Here is a 27,984-nt window from a genome sequence, read left to right on the forward strand (position 1 = left end):
ATGCACATTCGTCAACAAGGAATTGATGTGTCAAACGCTGTAGGATCTAGGGGTGTGTGGTGGGTGTGCGGGTGGACAGTATCGGCGAGCGTTCCTGCGCATGCGCCAGGACCAGAAGAGGCTGCGGTAGTATCCTCGACGATCTTTGATAAATCTACATCCACCAATTACCAGTAAGTAAGACAACTATTGTATGTTTTACAGATAAACCAACACCCGTGAGTGCAGAACGCGATGACATCCAATCGTCAGTCTGTGGACCAATCGGTAATTGGTTTGCGAGCACAATTGGTTTGGATCGGGAGTTGACTTGTCTGTTGTGTGTTGCTGGTCAACATCTACGGTAGCACTTTAGTGGGTGATTGTACATATCGGAGTTTTAACTGTAATATTTAGTTTGTTATTTTATTTTATTGTTTCAATCTTAATCTTTATCTTTACTTTGGGTTTGGAAGATTTTGCTGTACAGTTTTGGTATCTCTAATATCTTAAATCCACAATTAATTACTCGAATGAGTGTAAATACCCGCTAAATTTAAAGTAATAAAGCTTTTTTATATTATTCACTTGGAGGATTTAGCTTATTGTTTTATATTATTAGTGCCTTCATTGCCTACTCTTTGACTGCAGTGTTGTAGTTTGAATGTGAAAAAATCACATGAATGTGTAACACAAATCGGAAATAAAATAATTTTTGAGACGTATTTGGTTTTTGTAAATAAATATTTTTAAAATAAATCGCGGATTGGCCTAATTAAAATTACTTTACTAATTTTTAAATGGTGGTTGTCTTTTTTTCATAATAAAGTAGGTAATTATTTTACCTTTGTGAACATCATCGACCTAAAAGTTAAAATTGGAATTTGATTTGTGATATCAAGTAGGCTGATCCTATACGGCCTCTAATCGTAGACCGTATTTATATTATACTAGCAGAGTACCAGTCCTTCGTACGGGGTTGGCATCTATATATATAAAAGGCAAAGCCCTCACTGACTGACTCACTCATCACTAATTCTCCCACTGCCCATTTACCTAGGAGGCTGAAATTTGGCACACTGATTCTTTAGGCATTAAATAGGAAAACTAAGTGGTTTTTATTCTGATCGGACTCTCGGGCTCCGCCCCAGTGGCTCTGGAGTTTCCCATGTTAACCTTATGAGAAATGGAATAAATGAATCTTAACAGCTGTTTCAATTAAACAAGTTGGTTCTGTTCTATGATGTCCAATAGCATTAAAGTTACAAGAATTACCAACAGAGTGCAGCACTATTATTTTTTTTTAATATTTGACAACAGCTAATTTTAAACCTAAGCAAAGCGAACGAACTTCAACCCAGAGGCGAGTTAGCGTAGCGAACGAGCTAACCTGAAGGCAAGTGAGCGCAGCGAACGAGCTCCAACTTAAAGGTGAGTGAGCGTAGCGAACGAACTTCAACCAGGACGTGTGAGCGCAGCGAACGTGCTCCAACCTAAAGGTGAGTGAGCGTAGCGAACGAAATTCAACCAGGACGTGATTGAGCCATGCGAACGAGCTCACATATGAAGTTAAACGGGACAAAGCCCGCGGGTACAGCTAGTATAAGTATAAAATGCTTATTGCAGTTCTACTGAAGCTTTGCGTTTGCAATGGAGGAGGACACAGTTTGGTAAAATTTGCTTCTTTAAATTTACGGTATGCTTTAGTAGTAGTTAACATGGGGAACTACAGAGCCACTGGGGTGGAGCCGAAGAGGATTTTTGAGATAAAAATATGCCTATATGTTAATCGGGAATGTGAGCTATCATCATGCCAAATTTCAGCCCAATCTGTCCTGTAATTAATGTGTGATAGAACTTCAAACAAACAAACAAATTATATTGAATTTGAGCCTCCTGATCTCATTTAAATACTAAATAATTGGTGTAAATACCTGCATTTATAAGATCAATGTGTTGCTAAATTGCATTTATTTGTATACACTATAACAGTATGTTTTTTATACTGAAACGTATTTATTTATTATGAATTGACGACCTTCCAATCAAGCAAGAAGACATCTGTACTGGCCCGACGATGACTCCTTTGTGAGTCAAAACCGGATGCAATATTTAGCAACACATTGATCACATAAATGCAGGTATTTACACCAATTATTTAGTAAACAAACAAACATACAAACACACAAACTTTCACATTTTATAATATTAGTATGATTAATCAATTGCTTAATCTTTTCATTAAGCAGTAATGTGTTTGGTTTATGTGTCTTACTATGCTTAAGTTTTTAAAAAGGAAGGGTATCTTTAGGGAAGAATTCTCTTGCAATGTTTGTCTACTGATACAGTTGATTAAAGCTAAACTTAAATATGTATGAAAAACAATCGTAAGATTATTTATGTTTGGATCTTACCGTTGTCATCATTTGTGATAAGCTCTTTAATTACACAACTACAGCTCTAATTAATCAAGATAAACAGGAAACACAGTAATGAAATGTAGATATATAAACAAAAGGACATATTGCGCCCTCTTTGAAGACTGACTTAATATACGGACACCATCTTTAACTTTAACCACTATGACGAAAATGTACTAGACCAGCCCTAAATAAACTTAGACGACAAAAATAGATGGATCAACGTTGTTGATTTTGACATAAAATGTTATGTTTTTAATATATTCTTCTTCTCCACTGAATTAAGAGATGTTTTATCGTAGTGTGTAAACCCCGGATAATCCGTCTCTGAACTATTTTTGTACTTTGCATGTTTGTTATTTGAGGGATTTTTTTCGGAAATTTCCTTTTAAAATAGGTAAAAAAACACAAAGTTTTACATCATTTCGATATATGAAGTTTGATCCCATCCTCAGGCGTGATAACACCTAAACCACTTAAAAACTTATTTTACTACTTGTGGTGGTAAATATATGCAGTCCCTAAAAGAACATAAAATTACCATAACAAAAAAAATGAACTTCCAAAAAAGTAATTGAATTTTTATTTGAAGCCTAGGCACTGGTTCAACCCTAAAATATAATGTGCCGATTTCAACTCGAACAAGTATAGTTTGTTTGGGGACGTTGATATTGTATCCAAGTATTCTTTGCTGCAATACTGTGGAACTAGTGACCTCATTAAACGAAATGTCAACGTTCATGAGAAGCTTTTACAACAGTGGGATAACCTAAATACACTCTCAAGATGCATACACATTTGATATGTAGAATACATATTTATTCCACCGTAGGCCTACTGATAAAATAAATATTAGTGGTACTCAAAGTGGCACTAAACTTTCATGCTGTGAGATTTCGTATAGTGCAGTCTATTACAAAATCAGTTTGTATTTATCTTATTGGATTTGAAGACTGATGACATAAGAAGTAGGCTTGTAGTCAGTGACACGTTAGATCTTGAGTGATCCGTCGTTTATTTATTTTATTGTATTTGCAACACAAAAATATAAAATTTTACTAAACTTCGTATATTCAGAGATTATAATTATTTCGCTTTGAATAATTAAAAGCTAAGATATATCCGACTTAACTATGAATCGCAGTTTTTGGAACGTTTTTCAATGAGTACGTGGACTATCGTTAAATGGGTTAAGGGGATTCACCACTGAAAATAGGGGTAGTGAAAAATCATAAAATTTTCAAAAAAAGTATTTTTGCCTGATTATGTCATTTTGAACTTACTGAACAAGAATATAGTACCCTAAGACCTAATATCTTAACCCTTAGTATGAAAAACTAACAATTTTTGCATACACGTCAATGTCCAAAATTTCACATTTTTACTTTCAAACGCTGTTTTCCGAAAGCTTGAATTTAAAAAACATTGACAAAAATCGATATATCTTGAGAACCAATTGAGATAGAGGGTTCACATTTCCACCACATACTTAGTAGATCTTTTACTAAATATTTAGGTAGAATTAGACTTTTAGGTAAATATGTTGCTTATGAACATAATTTTATATATATATATATGCATGTCTTTTTAAAAAAAGTCTAAAGTTTACTCAACGATTTTTATAAACAAACCACTAATGCAACCATGATAAATCTACCTAAATGTTTAGATTAAATCATTATTTTCAAAATTAGACCATGAGCAGCGCAATATGTTGCATAGTTTCTTAGATATGTTACTTTGAAATATGGTCTAAAAACGTGAAAAACCAGTTTTTGTTTGCTGTAGCCTGTATGTGACAACTTTTTGGCCGTTTCACATTTTTTTATTTTTCGGTTAGCTTACTACACACTAGAAAAAATAGTTAAGCCATTTTTATTGTGTATTAAAAAAAAGTATTTTTTTCAATTGTGAATCATTTAGAGCGATAAACATTTCCACGTCAACTCAAACAAATTTAAAATAGTATTACTGTAATCTCGAAAATTGTTTATTAGGACATTTATCCAACCCCGATTTTACATTTTCTTTACAATATGTAAGGTCTGGTAAACGTTTAAATTTATTACTAAATCATATCCATACGGTACGTGCACAATCGTAAAAATAAAACTCCAGCTTAATTTATATTGTACCGGGCGACCGATGAAAGCGTGTGGCATTTGAATTTTGGCCAATCTTTTCAACAAATTTTATTCCATTACAAAACTAACTCTTCTTTAATAGGCTCCTGCTTTCTTTAATATTTCGATGTGGCTGGGTATCTGAGTGGTTATAGTGCTCGCATAATAATCAAAAAGGTCGCCGGTTCGATTCTGAGAAAAGTCAGAAGCTTTTTGATGGTTCGAAACTGGACCCAGCTGTTCCTGATCATTGGGCTTTAAATAAATGATCCTGGCTAATGAAACAGTTGAACTTAGTCAGTTACAAGCTACACAGGTCACACACCATTCTACACTCATCCTCCACTCAAATTTCGGTTAAATTACGCACCTTGGTGGCGTCCCCATCTCAATGATTGATAATTGATAATTGTTGATAAACCAATATTGTTGACTAACTTAATTGGTTAAAAACAGAAAGAGTGTTATTTGCAAACTCATACTTCCCTCCTCCACGGTGAGCTAACTTACTTGATTGATTCAATCATACATAATTTAAATTGTGAAGATTTTCGTTTTAAAATATTTTCTACTGAATGGTGAAGGATAAATAACGAAACCATGCAAATTTTAAAATTTCTCTCCAGCTTTTAAACATGGTTCTTCGTGTTTATTATGCCAAAACAAAAGCAATAACTGTTCCAAACAGAGGACAAATACGAATCGAGCTCGGATATCGGAATCGAATTACAGTATAACTTAACTTTGTGTTGGTCCTTTCACCACCAAACTGTTTATTCCGAAACTGATTTATCCCATTCTGAAATAGACTGTTGATTTCTTAAATCGTCCCTAGATATATAAATTACTTATCATTGACAGGGTGAAAATATATAAATTCTCGCATTGGTAGGCTTTTTGATGGACTCGTATTTTTTATTCTTCTGGGTTTTGTGACTAGAACTCGTTTAAAATCATTTAAAATAAACTAAGCCTATTGTCAAAAATATATTTTCAATTTAAGATTGAATTTATCCTTACGCTAAAAAATGTAGTAAATGGAATGAAATGAAATAATATTTATTTCCCAACTGCTTAATACAATTCGTGGTATTTACATAATTATATACAATCCTTAACTTAAAAAAAATAATTACAAAAGTATACTATATCTAAATGGCACAAAGAGAGAAAAAAAAATACCTTATCAAATTAAGGAAAAGGTCTACATAGGCAGGGGCCTGTCCCAGACAGCACACTTTCTCCTCAGGACATCCCACGGATATTGCGACAGGATATTCAAGATATCCCATAGTGGTCCTATGGTCAACCTGGGATATCCCAGGATATCCGCAGGAATGCGTAATGTCCCCGCCCGGGGATGTCCTACGGATAAGCTCACAGCATATCCGTGGGACATCCGAGGTCATCCCAGGGTAGTCCTCAGGACATTCTCAGGACATATGGGACTACTATGGGATGTCCCTGGGATAAAGTGTGGTCTGGGCCTGAACATAAAAAACACAAAATAATATAGATTTAGTATGAAAAGCTTAATTATAAGTTTAGTAAATTGATTAAATACCTATCAGTATATCCGGCGCGCGTTGCTGCGCTTAACAACTATTATTTTAAATGGTAATTTGTTCTTTACGATAAATAATAAATGTGTTTACCAAAAATAAAAAATAGAATACTTTACTTAATTGCCAGTGGATAAACAATGTTTTTTTTTTTTTATTAGGTGTATAAGTATATAAGTTTTCAGGCGTACCTACCACCACGTGAGCATGCAACATACAGCTGTCCGTCTGAAAAGCATGAATTTTCTAAATTTAAACCGACGATAATCAGGGATTGCCCTAGTGTCTTATAATGGTGATTGCGAAAGCAAGATTCAAAGCAAATGTAGTTGCTTAAATTGAGAGGGTAATTCGGATGAAATCATCAGTATTCTCGGGATTAAGACATTTTCTCCTTTAAACTTACCACTGATAATTTTTGCTTCAATCAATTTCGGTGTCTTTTTTAATCGTCAGTACTGTATAGTAACGTTGTACAGCTTAGATGGATTTAAGTTTCTCATTAGTATTATTGGAGTTCCTTCTTTTAATGACAGTAATGTGGTGGGTTAATGACAAATTGAGAGGCATTTCAATACCTGAGATATCATGCACGATTATTATTCACTTAATAATTTATGTTAGATTGTGTGGGTATAGAACAAAAGATAAAAATATTAAGGCGTTGGCATCCCTTTTATTGTTTATCATACTTTGATAAAGGTTTTTATGTTTAAATATTTAACATTGGAGAATTTAAACGTTGTTGAGTGCACAGGTGTGGTGTGATTGGGGTTTAATATATTTGGACTTATTCAAATGTAAAATAGTTTTCTGTGCTGCACTCTGTAGAAATATTTGTAGCACTATTTCAAATCATGACTATTACAGAATGTTGTGATTATTCAAACCTATGAAACAGTTGGTGAAAGTAAACATCTGCTTTTAAGTTATACTAGCTGTTATAGTCAATGCTGTTACCCACGGGCTTCAATCTGTTTCACTTCATAAGTATTAATAAAACCAAAGATTACATAATATGCAAGTATTGATTGGTTAAGTTACGCTGAAATAAACAAAACAGAATACATTAATACAAACAAATAATCACACCTGACCTGTAGGTAATAAATTGAAAGAATAACACAAATAAGTACAGCAAGGGTATTTTTAACATTAGGTATATGGAAAGTTCCCTTTTGAAAGCAATTCTGACCTTATAGGACAATTTATGAAATAATGGATATTTTAACGCAAGGTTTCTGGTCATTACGAACTTTTTAAGTATATGGTTTATGGGGGTGTGAATTGTAGTTTTCTCAAAAGTTCATGGGTACTTTGGTCTTTATATATAGATTTATTTGTAAACATTGTAGATCAAAAAGTCTGACATTGGCCCACTTAAAACCCTCAGGGGCGGAGCCCTTTTGACGGATCTGCACCAAACTTCACGCAAACCATCCTTGAAAGATGCTTAATAATGCCTGAAAGTTTTTTGGGAGTTATATTTTATAAACCTATGCCATTAGTATTCATGAATCAGCGCTATCGTAGTTTAGTTTACATCGGACAAATCCTGGTTTCAATGTAAAATTTTTTTTATTTACTAAGCCAATGACGAAGAGCTTGAAATATTGATTTTTAAAGCTACCTTTTTATCTATTAGGGGCCTTTAGTCCTTGATGTGAATTTCTGTCTCAAAATCCATTGAAATAAGAATTCTCAAGAACTTGTGTACCTAAATGGATAAAGACATAAGATCAATTTATCTCCTTAAAAACTTTAATAACAATTGGAAAAAGGTACCGATAACTTCTTTCCATGTTAAAAACAATAAAGACGTTTAATTTCATTTTATTATGAGCTCTTAAAAATTATATGCAAAACAAACATAATCATAGAATATACAGTACTATAGACCTACATATTTTTCAGACTGATATGAATTAATTGTTAAACCAGTCAAGAATGAACTTACAGTACGGTAATTCAATTTTTCGTACACTGCAATTCATAACTCAAAAGTTCTTATAATAGGGTTTAGGGGTTGAGCTATATTTATTTATATAATGGCAGAATATCTATAAGTAGGCTACTAATTTCAATATTCCAGATTAAACTTCTCACAAAATAAAATATTTACAAATAAGTTTAACACTGGAGTTTTTTGTTGCAGTCCTCCTAGCTTCTGCTAAAAATGAACATTAAAACTTATTTACAACGATAGAATTTTCATTGACAGGAAAGATACGATGCAATTGATGTAAATGCAAAGCTGCTATTCGATAAAAAAAACTATCGAGCACAAATAACCACATCGAAAAATTAGCTATCGATCGTCTTCGTCTGAACGATGACGTCATGACCTGCTCTGCTCTGTCTATATAATATTTCGCTCACATTCACCTATTCTATAAGTTAACAAGTTATTATAAGCCAATCACCGGGTAATGCCCGGTTCTCGGCTTTTCAAAGAATGTTTAAAAAATTAAACAAACTACTACTATGTCATGTTGGCTACGGCCAAGTGGTTTAGTCAGATCGCTACTCCAAAATCACTGCGAGTACCACCAGATACAGAGGGATTATAGTAAACTATCTAGGCTTTGAATCGCAAAATGGATCTATAGTTTAACACTAAGAGTTTTTTGTAACTAAAGCTAAGTGTTTCTAAGTGTTTTTATTTTAGCTTACTAACATTATATCATTAATGAATAAATGAACTATAAACCCATGCAGAAACCTGTTTTAGAGACATCTATCAGTGAATAGGCGAACTGCAGCGCACACTGGTGGCATCTAGCGGTGAATAGGCGAACTGCAGCGCACACTGGTGGCATCTAGCGGTGAATAGGCGAACTGTTGCGAACAATGCTGGTGAAACCAAGTGGCGTTTATGCGAACTAGCATAATTGAAAGAGTGAAATTGATTCATCATTTTGTCACGGCCATCAAACTACTGGAAAGTTCAACATACCCCCGCCGCAGCAACCCTGCAGACTAAGCGAATTTCCATTAGCCTGATAGGATTTACAATAAAATGCCTCCTTAAAAATATCACATTTATTTCATATTTAAATGGAATTAGTTTAACGAGTACTTAGGTTGGATGCAACAGGGAGGGTAAAAAGGTGTTTTTTTTTGTAAAATGTTAATAGTTTAGTAAGAAATGAACGTATTTTCCAAATTCGAAATTCATAAGAATAACATGGGAATTTTAAATTTAAATTTTTTTGGAATTTTATCCTTAACCATTAGGCGCACAATAACGCTTCAATATACTAAATTATTTGTTTTTTAAGCTCTACAAAATGGTCTGGAAAGAAATGGTGAAATTTTGTGTTTTTATGGGAAAATATGGGAAAATTTACCATATTTTGCAATTTTTACCCCGTGTCCATAGTCAGATCATGCTGGTTCACGAACTCGTTCGAATAAATGTAGGTTTACATGTTTGTACCAAAATTCATCAAAATCGAATCATTTTTGCTCGAGTTATCGTGCTAACGGACACACACACACACACACACATATATATATATATATATATATATATATATATATATATAATTGAATACAAAATACCAAAGTACCCTAAAAACATTTTATTTTATATTACCATTGACTATATACCTACTGATATTACTTACTGTCCGCGAGAGTAAAGAAGTCCCCTGAGCTCCGGCCTATTCGTAGTTTGAAGGCGTTACGCTTGAACATTTCGCGTGACAATTAGAGCAGTCTTCACTCTGCTATGTTAGTTGTTAGGCTTAATTTTTGTATGTAATATCTATATGATTTTTATAAATCTATGTCATAAATTTTTTGTGCATGGTCATACAATAGAAAGAAACCCATTTTCTAGTGTTACTAAGGCAAATCAATAACCTTTCTACTTTATGATTTTTGTTTAGTTAAATGTAACAATACCAATAAAATACAATACAATAAAATCCTTTTTAAATCCGAGTTTGAAAGCACTAATCCCAAATAATTAGTTGATCCATGAATATACTTACGGTGAATGCATATTACCGGTACATAATAAGTACAAGAGTACAGCAGTTTTAATAGCATTTATCAATAAACAACTTATTAAAGTTTTTAATCCTATTACCATAAACCTAAGCAAACAATCAAGAAAACAATTGCCAATATAGTATTTTACTTACAAATGCTGATATTGTAAGAGTTTAAATGTAACACCATTTAATTTTTACAGTGATCTTTTTCAAGAGTTTGCGACAAATTTTTAAATATATGTATTGTATACATATTATTTAAAAACATTAAGTTTTGTTCGTGATTAGTTCTTTCAAAATGTAAAATATTGAATAAAATAAGTAATTAATTAAAGAGTGCCGATAGAAAATTTCCCTTTTTTGCCCCCAGCGTTCTTATCTCTCGCAAATACTTAAACGTACAATTAACAATGTCAGGCATTTCAAACATTTTCTTTTGGAACCACATTTCTTCCACTTGAACCACATATCTTTTAAGAGACGCCGAAGTGCCCGTTCGCTCCATTTAAAATTAATTCTTTCTCTCAAAACAGGTAATAGTTTTTTGCACGTAGGGACAATTTTTTTGTTTGTGTAAAAATCGCGTATTACTACGATTACTGCCTATCAAAGCTATCTATTTGTACTTTATAGTGGTTAGACTTCTTGCGTTTTTTCCCGGGTGTACAGAGCTTTTCATCCGGAGTTTGTTTGCCGGCTTTTCTAATTCGTTTATTAGTTTTTTTTCTGACAGTTTACAATAGTTTGCGGCACGTTATGTTGCCTTTTCTATCGGCACTTATAACTTTTTGTCTTTACATTCGTTGTGACAACGCTCGATCACCCATCTAATCACCACGTTTTCTTAAATCCATAGCTACAAGGACCGTCCAAAACAAAACAGAACTCACTACGCAAACACACGAGACTGCACTGAATCAAATGACGTGACCACATGATGATAATCCACTTACCAAAACAAAGATATGAGTAATTATGTTTACAACAGTTGTTTACAGACAGACATAGAGGCGAGGCGCCCAGATGCTTAGCGCCTGCAAATAGTGTGCGATACCCTCACGATTACTAGAAAAATACCGGTATGGATCATAAACATAAACAAAATGACGTTGTTGGCCCGAATCCTACTAATAGCATTGAACATATGATTTGGCAGTTCCATTTAAGCAATGTTAAATAATGTTTATTTTCGGGCCAAAAACGTCATTTGTTTATGTTTATGATCCATACCGGTATTTTTATAGTAATCGTGGATACCCTCCAAACATAGCTGCGTATCGCCATATCGCTCTCGGCTCAAGGGACTTCTTACTCTCGTTCTCGCGGACAGTACACGTGTTTCGGACATTTATGCCATGATCACAGTGAGAGTACATACATAACCTATTAATTTATTTTATTTACAAACATTATTATGTAGATATTTCTTGTTTTAAGAATATGTGATTTTTTATGTCAAGGAAAGGTAATGTTTTTCTTTTAGATTAATAATTTCATCGAATATGACGTTTCGATTTTGAGTTCGTGTCAAATTTAGTAATGTCTTTGTCAGCAATATGATGTGTATGAATATAAAAGTCTTCTTTTAGCGAATTTGCCTATAGGGAAGTAGCTATTACCGTAGGTGGCACGGTAAAACTTAGGCCCGGGACCGATTTACTTTTTCATTTTGATGTCCCCAGAGGCCAAAAACACCATTCGTTCAAATTTGTATATATGTATATATATATATATATATATATATATATATATATGTCCGTGAACGCGATAACTTGAGTAATTTTTGTCCGATTTTGATGAAATTTTGTTTAAAGGTGTAAGGCGGGATAAACTTTTATGAGTTCGCGAACCAGCATGATTGGACCATGGGAACGGGGATTTACGGGAGGTTTTATGGGGTAAAAAATGGTTTTTCTCATTTTTGACCCTCAAAACACAAAATTTCCCAATTTCTCTCTAGACCTTTTTAAAGAGCTTAAAAAAACAAATAATTTAGTATATCAAAGTGTTTTTGTACGGTTATTGGTAACGGAAAGAATTAAAAAAAATTTTAAATTTAAAATTGTCATGTTATTCTTATGGAGAATATTGTAAACTGTTGTATTTTGCTTGTTTATGGATATATTTGGATCAAACTTGGCAAATTTATTTATTTTATACTAAGCTATTAATACTTAACTAAAAAAATACACTTTAATAGTTTCCTTGTAGCAGCAAACCTAGGTACTCGTTAAACCTAATTTTATTTAAATAAATTTAATTGAAAGTCAATTCAGACAAATGGAAATTCGCTTAGTCGGCAGGTTTACTGCGGCGGGAGTATTATTTAATTTATTTAATAACATTTAAAGTAGCCATCATTGGTGTATATAATAACAAAATATAATATATATGAATTTGAACAGATGGTGTTTTTGGCCTCTAGGGACTTTAAAATGAAAAAGTAAATCGGTCCCGGGTCCAGGTCTTACCATGACTACGGTAATAGCTTATTCCCTATATGGTAAATTCGCTAAAAATAAAAAAATGAACAAAGCAGCTAAAAATAACCAAAATACAATAATACAATGATAAAATACATTTATATATTTTCTACTATCAAATAAATTATATATATGTATATTAGTATAAATATTTAATAAACGTATAATTAGGTTTAAAATATGCCTTAGGCCTACCTACTTGCTAATCCGAAGTAACTGGTTGTTTCATAAAAACTTTTTATCATACCATAGGGTGGTCATAAATTATTGTATACATTTTAAGATTAAATACATAAATAACCAAGCAACTTAGAAAAATGGGAACATGGGAATATGGGGGTAAATAGCAAATTCAAAGCAGTATTATACAGTAACTGAAAACAAATAATAATAAAAATTTCAGTAATTATAAATACCCCCGCCGCAGCAGACCTGCAGACTAAGGGAATTTCCATTAGCCTGATTGGATTTACACTAAAATGTCTACTTAAAAATATAACATTTATAAAACTGGTTAGGTATGTATCAAATTTCTGTAAAAATCACTTAAACTGTTATTGTAAGTCATGTTCTTATCTGAGGTGAGGTGAGGACCCTTTAGAATGTTGGACACTTCCCGTTCGTTCAAACTGTCTGTATTTTATGGAATCGTTACTCGGAGAATTACGGCCATACTCTAAACAAAGGCTCCTTCGAACAGTTATTAGTTATTACAGATCATGCTTTCATAAAACCAATGAACACACTTGACTTATTAGTCAAAAATGTCATGTACTGTACACAGCTGGTGTAGAAAGGTCCAATGTTAGTTGGCTAGCTGACTGCGCCAAAAACCACAACACATGTCATTAAGAAGAAAACATAACGTACACACCAAAATAAACCATATACTTAAAATGTTTGTCATGACGATAAACCTTCCGCAAAACTATCCATTACTTCATAAATTGCCCGTTAAGGTCGTAAATCCTTTCTAGAGAGAACTTTCCATATACCTAATGTTCAAAATACCTCAGCTGTACTTATTATTTGTATATTATTCTTTCTATTTATTACCTTATAAAATCAGGTGTGATTATTTGTTTGTGTCACTGTGATGTGTTCTGTTTTGTTTATTTCAACTCAACTTAACAAATCAATTGTTTTATTAATACTTATGAATTCAAACAGGGTGAATCCTGTGGGTAACAGCTAGTTTGTATAACCACTTTTCATCATTACTGATATTTTAGCGAATTTCCCATAGGGAATAAGCTATTACCGTAGTACTCATGGTAAGACCTGGACCCGGGACATATTTACTTTTTCGTTTTGAGGTCCCTAGAGGCCAAAAACACTTTTTTGCCCTCCCTGTTGCAGCAAACCTAAGTACTCGTTAAACCAATTCTATTTAAATAGGGAATAAATGTGATATTGGAGACATTTTAGAGTAAATCTAATCAGGCAAATGGAAATTCGCTAAGTCTGCAGGTTTTCTGCGGTGGGGGTATAGTTTAAGGTTTTTGAAATTAACATGAATTTTAGATGGGAAAATTAAATTTTTGGTTTATGAGTCAAATACTAAAAGAAATAGACAGTAGGTATAATTGTGCACGGGTGGTCTGATTCACCCTATATAAAGGAGTTTGCAAAATAAACAGGGGAGAAATTGATATACCAATTTATTATTAATGTAGCTTTTACAGTGACTAGGCAAAGGTTAGTGGTAAGTAAAGGTTAGTTGAATTTATTGTGACCCTCTCCTCTTTTACAAGACAATGCTGTTATTGAAGTTGTTGTTACAGCCCTCAGGCCATGTGGCTAGCTGTGCTGTTGCTGGCATGGGTGACTATTGTGAGTGGATCCTCTTCCTCCCTATCACTCAACATCGGTTGTGATCTTCCCCTCGCCACCACCACAGCTCTGTGGCGGCCCAACCAGACTCAGGAGCTACTTCTGCCCAACTCGGTAAATACAAACCAAGGTTCAAACCACCTTTTTTGTGACCTTGTCTCCACCCGTCCCTTGAAGTTTAAAATTTGCGATAGATATAGCGAATATTTCTCCTTATCCCCACCTTATAGGATATATAACTTAGACAGTTAATTGTATTCAATTGCTATGAATGTCAAAGATAAGTGTTCCGGTGAAACTTTTGCCTTTTGATTTGTACAACAGTCTCAAACTGTTTTGAATTTTACTTTAACCGGTGCTACCCAGTTAACATTAACGATTTTACTCAAACAAAATATTAAACATTCTACAAAACTGAAAAATTACCTCACTCCGCTATTTCTGGTAAGAGTGCTTTTCATTGCGTTTAAGGAGGAATGATACATAATTATCATCCAGTACAAAATTTAAGTGTTAATTTCTTGGGCTGATTGTTTTTCTCCCTGTAAAATGTACGATTAAAATGCAACTTCCTGAAAAGAGAGACATAGTGTGCCTTTAGGGTTGGTTGTACAAACTCAATTGTTCATCTTAGTTTCTCCTGATATACTCGTAGTTACTCCCTAGAGAGTAAAAAATGCTATTAGACCCACAACGCATGCATTAAAAACAGATTTTTGCTGCAATATGAAATCAGAAAACTATGTTTGCTTTATTAATTGAAATGATATACAGTTAATTAAACATAACACAAGTACAGTAAAATATTTAGTAGCCAAAGTGTTATGAGGGTTGCTATATCCAAATAAACAAACCACATGATACACACCACGTGGAATATTCGGCAAAGTTGAAGGTGTTAGTCTTGACACCCACATAAAGGTGACACATTCCTCAGACAACAATGTAGAAACACTTATCCTGTATAAGGGAGGCAAGTAGATGGACTTAAAACCACAAAATGGCTTTCCTCTTACATTAGCTTGTGAATAATATGAAACTACCAGCTATTTAAATTATCTGCTAATAATCCTATACTCTAAGACTCAAGATTCAAGATTCAAGATTCAAATATCTAATACAAGCAAAGTATGTCCGTCTATCTGTATGTCTGTCTGTAATACATATCTCGAAATCCAGCAGAAGGATTTTTACAAAGTTTTGGAATTAGGGACTTGTAACCCTAATAATGTGATTTGAAACACCCACTACCAAATTCGTATTTTGCTACACAACTCATTTGAAAATAAAAAAAATTAACATTGTCCTTATGAATTGCCAAGTAACTATGTTGGTTGAACAAAATAACGAGTAAAAAGTAAATAAAATACTTGTAACATGTGTTTATAACAAGCCATCCCCAGAATACAGTACAAATTCCTTTTAGATAATTAACATTTATTAATTAGCTTGTACAGTAAAAACTATACAATTTTTATATGCAACAGACTGCCATGTATAAATTTATTAACCATGGAAATCTTTAGAATTTATATTTGCATTACAATGTTCAATTAGAGGGGAGGTTTAGTTTACCTGTTGCGTCAATTGATCCTTGTGCTATAAATGAAATAACTACAGCTGTTCCGTTTACAAATAATCAAACAGAATGAAAGTCTGAGTAAAATAAAATAGCTAATAACATATTATGTTGAATCAATTAGGGGTTATAGTATGATACTATCAATGTATATGGAGCTTCCAGTGAATATTGAAAAAAATAAACACATTGGTGACAATTTTAAATTCCTCCCAATATATTTACCCCAAATGAGGGGTTGCAGTTGCTTAAGGAGGGGGGAGGGGGGAGCTCTCTCCCTGAGTGCTTTTCAACCAAGAGCACTCAAGATAACCTTTGCTCAGGGATGACAACAAACTATTCCCATAAGGAAATCAGTTGGTAAACTGACCTTCTTGACTTGATGATACTATAATCTTTTGTATCGTATAGAGAATATACGATAATGTTTTATATCATATATGGAATACCTTAATTCCATTATTATTTCACCATCTAACAGATACCGTACTTAAACATATGAATGGTTTTCTTTTAGTGCATTACTTGAAAAAAAATATATGATGGTAGTCTATTCACATGATTTATTATCCGAAACATTTTTCACAGGATCGCAATGGCAAGTTAACTTGGGAGGGTTCTGTACATATGCAGAGTGGGGACATTCTATTGGTCAGAATTAATGACACAGCAATCCTGAAACCAGCTGTTACCACCACTTCGACAACCACAACCACGGTTTCTACCACAACCATTACAACCAAGCAACCGTCCACTCCCCAGGGCAACTCATCCACAACCAATCCTGGTAAGTACCTTAAGACCATTTCAGGACTTCCTAAGATCAATTCATATTAAACCAACTATATTTTTATTTTATTTAGTTTTAACTGTAATTGGTTGATTTGATTTCTTTCACGTTTCATGTGATATTTATTACTTAATTGATACTTTGTTAAATCATAATTGTGACAGCAAATAAGTTCAGCAAATAACAGGATTTTTCAAATTTATGTTTGAACTAAAATCGTGTTAAACAATGTCAAATGTTTCATATTAAACAATTCACATATTCATCCTACTAATATTATAAGTGAGAAAGTTTGGGTGTAGGTATGATGTATGTATGGATGTTTTTTGTGACCAGTAAACACGAAAAATACTGATCGGTTTGGGCTGACTCACATTCCCGATTAACATATAGACCCATTCTTATCTCAAAAATCCTTTTGGGCTCCACCCCAGTGGCTCTGGAGTTTCCCATTTCAACCTTTTGAGTATTCATTTAAAAGGAATAAAAAAAAAAATTTCAGCTGTTTCAACTACACAAGTTAGTTCTATGATAATAAATAGCATTAAAAAGTTACTAGGTGGCGTTCGCATAGGTATCCACAAAATTGAGCTGAGTCATCAAGGGTTCATATTATATTGTTTTTGTCATACTGCAGTAAAAACAGTAGTTTTTAATGCATGCGTTGCGGGTCTAAAGTAGCATTTTAGCGAATTTCCCATATAGGGAATAAGCTATTACCGTAGTACTCATGGTAAGACCTGGACGCGGGACCGATTTTTTTTTTCGTTTTGAGGTCCCTAGAGGCCAAAAACACCATCCGTTCAAATTCATATATATATATATATATATATATATATATATATATATTTATATATATATATATTTATATATATATATATTTATATATATATATTTATATATATATATTTATATATATATATATTTATATATATATATATTTATATATATATATATTTATATATATATGTGTCCGTCAGCACGATAACTCGAGCAAAAATGATCCGATTTTGATGAAATTTGGTACAAACGTGTAAACGTACGTTTATTCGAACGAGGTCGCGATCCAGCATGATCGGACCATGGGAACGGGGTTTACGGGGGGTTTTATGGGGTAAAAATAGGTTTTTATCATTTTTTACCCAAAAAACATAAAATTTAGCAATTTCTTTCCAAACCATTTTGTAGAGCTTAAAAAAACAAATAATTTAGTATATTGAAGCGTTATTATGCGCCTAATGGTTACGGAGAAAATTCAAAAAAATTGTAATTTTAAAATTCCCATGTTATTCTTATGGAGAATAAGTAAACTGTTGTAGTTTTCTTGTTTGTGAACATATTTTGAAAATGTTTTCATTTCTTACTAACTATTCACATTTTACAAAAAAAAAAACAGTTTTACCCTCCCTGATGCAGCAAACCTAAGTACTTGTTAAACTAATTCTATTTAAATCAAGAATAAATGTTATATTTTTAAGTAGACATTTCAGTGTAAATCCAATCAGTCAAATGGAAATTCGCTTAGTCTGCAGGTTTGCTGCGGCGGGGGTATTTTATATTTAGGGAGTAAAAATAGTTTTTTCCTACAGTTGCCTAACAATGTACATGTTCTCTCACTGATTTGAGAAAGCAAAGTGGCCAATTCGCTCATCAGTGAGACAATGTTAACATTGTCTCATTCTAATTACTTTGTCTCACTCCAGATTTGCAAAGTGAAGGCACGAAATAGTGAGCGCGTAACATGCAGACAGCGTCGTATGCGCGTGAAATACGTTGGCAGCACTGGCTGTAAATCAGCTGGTCAGCTGTTGTACTGTTGTATTTGTCACTTCACATTAAATGTTATATTAAAAGTTCACTTCTATGTAAAAATATGTTACGTTTCTTCACCAATTTATTTGTTTTATGGTAACTGTAGGAAAAATATAATGTGCAACTCGAGTGCAAAGTACAATTGCTTCACTCGAGAAACCATTTCTCACTCGCCTACGACTCGTGAGTAAGGATTTCTCTCGAGTGAGTCAATTGCTCACTTTTCTCACTAGTTGCACAAATAACTATTTACCTCTATGGAGTAAAAATCAGCTGTTGTCAACTCAGTTTGTAAATTTCGATTGTAAACGATTGCATGTATCGAAAATATGTATCTACAGACTCTTCCTGTAGCATTTTAGCATTGCAGATACATTAATCTATTACCAAACTTTACACTGCTCACCTTTACTACTACCTTCACCACACCCTACGTCGTGAACCTGTTTCCCTCTCTTCCCATAGCATTTTAGGGTTGCAGATACTGAGATACATGATATTGCCAAAGACTGTTCCCACACTCTGCACTGCTAGCCTTACTACCATTTACTACGTCATAGACCTGTTTCCTTCCTTTCTCATAGCATTTAAGTATTACAGATTCATTTATCTAACTGCCCAAACGGTTCCCCCACTCTGCACTGCCAGCCTTTACTTCTTCCTTCACCACTTCTTACGTCTTGGTGCCTGTTTCCTTCCCTTCTCATAGCATTTTCATTTTAGTATTGAAGATACATATTAATCTAACTGCCACAGACGGATCTCACACTATGTTGATGCTCATATTTTACTACTTCCTAAGCCACTTCCTATATCGTGGACCTGTATTCATCACTTTCCATAGCATTTTAGTATTTAAGATATGTGAATCTAATTGCCACAAACATTCCCACAGTCCGTACTGCTAGCCTTTACTACTTCTTTCACCATTTCCTATGTCGTGGGCATGCTTCCATCCTTTCTCATAGCATTTCAGCATTGCAGATACATTAAAACTGCTGCAAACGGTTTCCAGTTCCCACACTCCACACTGCTCACCTTACTACTTCTTTCACCTCTTCCTACGTCGTGGACCTGTTTTCCTCCCTTTCCGTAGCATTTTAGGATTTCAGATACCTTAATCTAATCGTCATAAACAGTTCCCACACTCCGGACAGCTCGCCTTGACTACTTCCTTCACCACTTCCTACATCGGGGACCTGATTTCCTCCCTTCACATAAGATTTTAGGATTGCAGGTACCTTAATCTAATCGTCACAAACAGTTCCCACAGTCCGAACTGCTTGCCTTTACTACTTCCTTCACCTCTTCCTACGTCACGGACCTGAGTGTTTTCCTCCCTTCCCATAGCATTTTAGGATTGCAGATACATTAATCTAATGGTCGCAAACTGTTCCCACAGTCGGGACTGCTTGGCATTACTACTTCACGGACCTGTATCCCTCCCTTCCCATAGCATCGTAGGATTTGCAAACACCTTCATCTAATGGTCACAAACAGATCCCACACCCCGAGCAGCTCGCCTTTACTACTTCCTTCGCCACTTCCTACGTCGGGGACCTGATTTCCTCCCTTCACATAGGATTTTAGGATTGCAGATACCTTAATCTAATCGTCATAAACAGTTCCCACACTCCGGACATCTCGCCTTGACTACTTCCTTCACCACTTCCTACGTGGCGGACCTGTTTTCCTCCCTTCCCATAGAATTTTAGGAATGCATATTCCTTAATCTAATCGTCATAAACAGTTTCCACACTCCAGACTGCTCGCCTTGACTACTTCCTTCACCACTTCCTACGTCGCGGACCTGTTTTCCTCCCTTCCCATAGAAATTTAGGAATTCAGGTACCTTAATCTAATCGTCATAAACAGTTCCCACTCTCCGGACATCTCGCCTTGACTACTTCGTTCACCACTTCCTACGTCGCAGACCTGTTTTCCTCCCTTCCCATAGCATTTTAGGAATGCAGATACCTTAATCTAATCGTCATAAACAGTTTCCACACTCCAGACTGCTCGCCTTTACTACTTCCTTCACCACTTCCTACGTTGCGGACCTGTTTTCCTGTTTTCCTCCCTTCCCATAGAATTTTAGGAATACAGATACCTTAATCTAATCGTCATAAACAGTTCCCACACTCCAGACTGCTCACCTTTACTACTTTCCTTCACCACTTCATACGTCACGGACCTCAAGCTAGTGTCGTCATTTGATTATAATTAAGATCCATACCGTTTCTGTTCTAATATCTGTGGAATAATGCTATCAGCTATTTCTTTATCTACTGCATTCACAAGTCAACAGCTGATCATATGTCTTTGTTTATGTGTCAAATACTGCTTCCATAAGGATTACATTGAAACTTTGAGACCCAGTGGGGCGGATTCCTGAGAGACTTTTTTAACGCCATATAGATGTTGGCACTCACCGATATGGTCTTTATCACCATGCAAAATTTGAAAACGATCGATTCAGCCGTCTAGGAGGAGTTTGCGTATTACGAAATGCATAACAGTCGACGTATAAGAGCTTCGCTCGCTCCGCTCAATAAGGTTTACCAACAAGGTGCAGCACTATTAAGTTTTTTTTGCATTTATGACAACATCTAATTTGAACCAACTAGCAACAAAAAGCTGTGAAAAATAAAAATTTAACTTTGTTTATTGTTTAGGTGCAGTGGTAGAACATTATGGCTATGGTAGATGTGCTATACCATAGCATACTGTAAATTAAAACAACCAAATTTTCTTAAACCGTGTCCTCTCCCACTGCAAACGCAAAGCACTGGTATAACTGCAATAAGCATTTTATACTTATACGCAAACCCCGTAGGAAGTATGGGTACACTGCTAGTAAATCGTATTTTTGAAAGTTAAGAAAACAGAAAGTTTATATTTTATTTTAATTTCATAATCCGATAATAGCCACTTGAAAAAGTTCAGATGATTGACAACAGAATTCATCACAAACTATGAAATTTTAAAAACCTATAGGACTAAGGACTTTCACGGTATATCTTCCAAACCCGCAAAAGGCACATTTAGAGGATAAGAGTTTAAAATTGATACCCAATATACCTATAAAATAAATATTTAGGAGTCAATTTGCTGCACACAAAAATCCTAATTTTTTTTAAATAATATAGATGTTTTTTGATGTTGTTAGATAAGAATTTGACTGCTCCTTCAACAACACCCTCCACCTCCGTGGACCATGTGAGTTCAGAAGTACATCCTGGTTTATACCACCCTCCCGAGATATCGGTATATCAGGTAAGTAGTAGAAACTAATGTACGAGCAAAGTTATACTCTGACATTTCTTTGGTAAATATGGCTTTAAGTCATGATTTGTGTAAGTATTTTGTGGTGGATAGGTTTAACATCAGGTTTACCTTACAGACCTTGTTTTTGGTCACTATTATTAGGTTACTGCTGAATTATACTACAAATTTAACTATATTTACAAGAGCCTTAAGGACTGTCAAGAATTTTGGAGTAGGGGGTTCCCCACCGGTGGGAAAGTTCCCATCTTCTCTGTTGTGAGGAGATGTAAAAAAGCAAATGGCATAGACTACATAGATGAAAAATAAATACAAATTGACATAAATGCTGAAACATGCTCACCAAGTCAACGATTTGGAAAAATTAAGGCATTTATTAACATAAAATGTCAAACAAAATCTTAGAAGATAAACATGAGTTGAAATTTTCTACTTTCCTCCAACAAGTTTACTCTGATGAATCTTGAGCCACAATAGACAGAACGGTAAGCTAATGTAGACATTTTTGCAGGCGACGCGGCCCGGCCATGGCAGCTGTGATATCTCGGAGGGCGTTCTACTGGACATAACACCACTCAGTGTTGAGGGCCTAAAAGTTGTGGCTTTGTATGACAAGGACCTTAGTGACGGCCTCAACTTCCTCATAGGTAAAATTACGAGGATTTTTTTTGTATCAATACCTTTCTATACCTGATACAATTTAGGGATTTTGTCTGTAACATTCCTTTTTCTAGCCGTCCTACTTAACCGATTTTTACAAATGAGGTGTTATTTTTCTCCGCTAATGACCCAGTGGAGAGATGAATGGTAACTAAAAAGAGAGACGAATGGTAAAGGTAATTTCTTTTAGGGCTTTGCCCCTTCACGTTTAATTTATTTCTAGTAGAGTTAGTGTTCAAATACTTAATACTTTTTAATAATTTTCTTTGAAGTATTAAAAAGTAATCTACAAAGATCAAGTGATACTGAGCAACTTTCCTTATCATGGTTTGAATAAATGTGAACTGTAATTTAACCGCTGCTCCTTCAGTTGAATGTTTAACCATAGTCAGATTGCAAGCAATAAGAGACTAAACAGATTGTGAAAATATTTTTCAAATAATATGCTTGTTTTTTTTACAAATGTGACCTGATCTAAGTAAATCACTCTCTATAGGGTTGATCTAAAATCAAAGATATTACACTGGATTCATTTTGTCTTGGGAACCAGTTTTGAATCTAATTCAAATGCACAATTTGTGCATGGGTCCCACTCGTATTATTTGTTCTATATGAGGAGGTGAATTTGTGATAAATGTTTTCATACAAGATGAGCAATAGGTATGTATTTCTGAGTTTTGTCATGGAATATAAACAAGATACAATATGTTGGATTTACAGATGTGTGGAAGAGTTGTTAGAGTTGCCACCTTACAATCTGAATGCCATCACCTAGTTCAACTCTGTTTTGAGCAATTTCTTAAGTTTTGAAACTTTTTACATTTGGTGGATGCTCTTTTGGATTACATTTTTATTGATGCAATTATACCTGTTGTTTTACCATCTTGAAATGTGCAAAAGGAAATCAGACTTTTCATAAGATTTACTATGTAAAAACATTTAAAATTTTTAATTATGGTTGCAAATGTTTTCATCACAGTGACCTCGGATGCATGGAAGGACTGTATACAACTGAGAGTGTCTGTCAAGTCAGACAACTGTGGAGACAGTCAGGACTGTTCTGGCAAAGGTGTCTGCTACTCAAACTCATCCATGGTGTGTAAACCTGTCAAGCCACATTTGGTAGTTTTCTTTTAAATTTATACATTCTATATCCTATAGAAGTAGTAGTTGGAATGTATATATATATATACTCTAGAGTAGAGTCTTGACCATACAATCTTCCGTTACCTGACCTTCCTGCAAACAATGGTACTATGAAATTGTTTGCTATAGTTCCATTATGTACACCTTAGCAAGTACAGTCAAGAAAATTCCTTCCTTCCTTCATTGCTTATCTTTTCCCAGCCAATTATTCTTTTTATTTTTTGTTATTCTTTTGCTAAATCTGCTTTAGGTCAAGATGTATCGAACATATGAGGTAGTCTTGACTGTGTTATGATGTTACTGATTACATCCCTGGTGGCGACAGCCTTGCCTCGTGATCCATGCTGGGAAAGAAAGAAAAGTAGCTGCAGATTTTGTACAAGGAGCCAATGACAAAAATTCACTCTAAACATATCTCATGAGGCAAGGCCACCGTTGTCGAGGATGCAGTAACGTTATCACTCTGAAGTAGCAATCAATCCCAACTCCTAAACTCCATACATCTAGGATATAGGTAAATTAAACAAGACTCTGCTCTCTCCTGATGGAATGGCCTCTGGATCGTCTGAATGAACTAATATTGGTTTAGATTACCTGGTTGCTGTCAACATGTTCCTTGGTAGTTTACAACAACTACAGATGATTCGTGATGTAAAAAATATGGAGCATATTTCCAAGTCAGAATATATTAGTACATTGTTGCTTAGTTCGTTTAGAAAGCAACCAGGCAATCTAAACCTATTTTAGTAAGACTCAAACAGCACACTTACAATGTACGGTATTAAAAACAACTGTTTTTCCTCAGGATGGGTACGAGTGCCAGTGCTGTCCTGGGTTCATTGGACCACACTGTGAGGAGCAAGACGCTTGCTACCCTAGTCCCTGCCAGAATCATGGCATCTGTGTAGACATCTCCCAGGGCCACGACGGCACCACCTTCCAGTGCTTGTGTCCTTATGGTCAGTGCCACCGTGACTTTTGGTAGAACTAGACATTCCGTCCCCATGTTAAAATTGTCACCAGTTATAGAATAAAATGGGCAATTTTCTTGGAGTGGGGATGATCCAATGTTGAATGGCTTGTTTGTGAGGGAAGTCGGTGGCCTGGAAATATACTATAGTCTATTGTCTTTCTTCTTGAGATTTGATTTGATTCAAATAAATGTTGACTGTTTGATTTTTGGATTCCAGACTGAACTAAAATTTTTGTTTGTTATCTATATATCTAATTCCGTAAGCCCAAAAATTTACAATGAAATTGTGAGTGAACGGGAGGCCGTAGAAAGCTGGGAGAGGTCTAATTTTAAAGGTCTGGGCATGAAATTTTGGGGAAAATTAGCCATTTTCCTTAATTATGCACCAAAAGGTTATTACGGAATAAATTAATTCACATTTAAATAGCATGGGATACCAAGGTCATGTCTGCTTTGTTTACTTTAAAACATGTGGTTTAACTTTATTTAAAGCATATGGTAATTTGTAATATGTACTGTAATACGTATACTACTGTATTATAAAGCTGAAATAGACTTTTTTACAATTTTAAGGATCTGAATCAGTTAGTTAATGGAGTACGATTGGTTGTGTTAAGTATGTCTGAAAAAAGATAGAAGGAATTACTGGAGTAGGCAAAGGGAACATATTTTTGATGCTAAAATAAAACTAATATCTACAGATGCTAATATGCCGTTTAAGTTTACAAGGATTCAATTCCCATTGTGATTAGCTTTCGCTATTCTATATAAAGCACAAGGCCAAACCTTCAAAAAAGTTGGCATTTATTTGGAAAAAAACCAATGTTTACCCAGTGGCCAGCTTTATGTTGCTTTTAGCCGGGTAAAGCGGCCAGATGATGTTAAAATACTACCAAATAAAGACCAAGGAATCTACTTTAATATGGATACTGTAAAACAGAGAGTTTTTGCATTTTACAATTTGGAGGATCTCTATGTGTTTTTCCGAAGTGAATTTGTCTATATTCAACGAAATTTATATGTATTTAATTAATAGTCATGAAGATTAATATTGAAAATGTTCTTTAGTTGTATTACGATTAGAAAGTTTAAATTATAAACACACCGCATAAACAGTCCTTTGGAATTTTTATTTTAAACAGAGCAGACATCAAAATGCTTAATGCAGCTATGTAATAACTATCATACATATTAGGCTATAATATATAAAAATGTTAAACAATTATTCAAGTTAGGGTAACCCATGAGACTAATAATTTGTACAAAATAATTACTAGAATATTATAGGGGCCAGTGCCCCTACAAGCCACTAGTAGTAAGGTAATTGTGCAGTATTACAAGCTGTCTAGCACTCCCTGTGTACAACTAGTGTGTCATCAATGTATTTAAAGTACAGTATGAAAGAATCTTTTCTTCCACAGATTATGGTAATAACTATAATCTAGAGGTTAAATACCTTATTGATGCTAACGTAATCTATGGTAGTCTTAATGGCTACCGGTTTTAACACACTTATGGTGTTACTGTCAAGCCTAGATGTTGTTGTATTAGGACGTCATAACGTCTCCAAAATACATAAACAAGGGGGAACATTCATGAAAGAATAATACTGTATGGCCATACAACTCTCGGCACGGCTGCGGGTTCAGGGTGTAGGTCAAGGCTGATGAGTCTAGACCTATATTCGTTCGTAAAAATGTTTGTTTGTGTTCGTTTTCGTTATATATTGGTCTCGTTTATGTGTTTTGAAGACTTTATGACAACCTCCTAGGAGCTACAACCACGTCTAGACCTGCAAACGACACCATAAGTGTGTCAAATCTGGATTAATACTACCAAGGATTACGTTGGCAACAAGGTATTTAACTTCTAGATTAGTAATAGATAAGTAATCCGGAAGTCAACACCTCAGAAAGTATGGTAATAAATTAACAATCCAACTACCTTGTATTGCAGGTTTCACCGGAAAGGTGTGTGAAGACACGTCAGACCCTTGTGAGTCCAACCCCTGTCAGAACCGAGGGATCTGCAGTCCCAGTAACCTTACAGCCGCTCAGTTCAAGTGCGAGTGTCGGCCGGGCTACAGCGGACCTCACTGTCAACACAACCTGGACCAGTGTGCGTCCTCGCCTTGTCAACACGGCATCTGCGTTGACCAACACGATGGCTACCGCTGCTTCTGTCAACCAGGTGCGAGGGATAAGTTTTGATGAACTTTGACCTGCCTTTTGTAGCACACTTCAAATCAGTCTGTCTACCTGAATGCTCTTACCGAATTCGAGGCCTTTATTTTCCTTTTTGTAATACAAGTATAACAATGGGCATAAAAAATGTTTTCTAAGCTTAACATCTTCTATATTTAAAAGCCAGTGAGAATGGAGAATCTATTTAAAAATGGGAAATTCTTTTTATGAATTGAATGTATAATGTCATCTATGCTGTAAGCCTAGTCATGAGATATTTTAGTTATTTTATGGTAATTAATATAGTTTGACAAAATCTATTATAACATAACATATGTTATTTAATGGTTAATAAAGATTTGAATTCTCAAATAGATTAGAGACACAATAAAAACACATAAAACAAAAAAAGTTGAAGAATAACAATCAAGCAGTGATAAAAATGATAGTATGCATACATATTGTATATGGACAGTATATTTAAACTCACCTTTGATTCAACTTTAAATTCAATTTTCAAACTGTCCTATAGGGCCTACACCGATATGATACATAAAATAAGAACATGTCACAAAATAGACAGAGATAAAAATTTTTTAATGAAAAACATCTTACCAAGCTAATTCAGCTCTACAGGTTCTTGCCAAATTTAATTATAATCAGACTACAATTTACTTTACATACCGACACTAATCAAATAAATTGGTTAATTATATCTACCAATTTGGGATACCTAACGGTTTTCTCACCTTTGGCCGTATATTCTCCTAGAGGAATTTTCTCACCTCCCCTTAAGAATACTAGAATGTAAGTAATATTGGCGTAATGTCTAGGTAAAATGACACTGTTCAAATCAATTGGCAACTGGTATTGTAGGTTTTGCTGGGGATCAGTGTCAGTACGAGTACAATGAGTGTGAGTCGTCACCTTGTCTACACGGAGGCACCTGCACTGACCACATCGGCAGCTACAGTTGTACCTGCGGACGTGGTTTTACCGGCAAACGTTGTGAGCAAAAGGTACTTTGATTTTTATGAGTTCATATTTGCAATCACTTATGCTCTATAACAGAACAAAATTTGAAAAATATGAGTACTGTAGGTTGAGTGTGATAGCTGTCCAGGACTATACATTAGTTCTAGTGCTACAATAAAA

The 27,984-nt window shown here is 34.6% G+C and overlaps 1 protein-coding gene across 1 annotated transcript in view; it reads left to right on the forward strand.

The window, feature by feature from the left end:
* The window catches only part of LOC128989176 (delta and Notch-like epidermal growth factor-related receptor), a 39,656-nt gene continuing 11,672 nt past the window's right edge, over positions 1–27,984 (forward strand). The window contains exons 1-9 of the mRNA XM_054411047.1: positions 1–173; positions 14,353–14,515; positions 16,569–16,767; positions 21,752–21,858; positions 22,379–22,514; positions 23,507–23,622; positions 24,479–24,632; positions 26,603–26,836; positions 27,706–27,848. Of these exons, the coding sequence (XP_054267022.1) occupies positions 1–173; positions 14,353–14,515; positions 16,569–16,767; positions 21,752–21,858; positions 22,379–22,514; positions 23,507–23,622; positions 24,479–24,632; positions 26,603–26,836; positions 27,706–27,848 (1,425 nt within the window). The remainder of the gene's footprint in view (positions 174–14,352; positions 14,516–16,568; positions 16,768–21,751; positions 21,859–22,378; positions 22,515–23,506; positions 23,623–24,478; positions 24,633–26,602; positions 26,837–27,705; positions 27,849–27,984) is intronic.

The sequence above is a fragment of the Macrosteles quadrilineatus genome, unplaced genomic scaffold, assembly GCF_028750875.1.
Source record: "Macrosteles quadrilineatus isolate MER2022 unplaced genomic scaffold, UCM_ALF_1.0 Scaffold_3__2_contigs__length_128488019, whole genome shotgun sequence".
In the NCBI taxonomy this organism is placed as follows: domain Eukaryota; kingdom Metazoa; phylum Arthropoda; class Insecta; order Hemiptera; family Cicadellidae; genus Macrosteles; species Macrosteles quadrilineatus.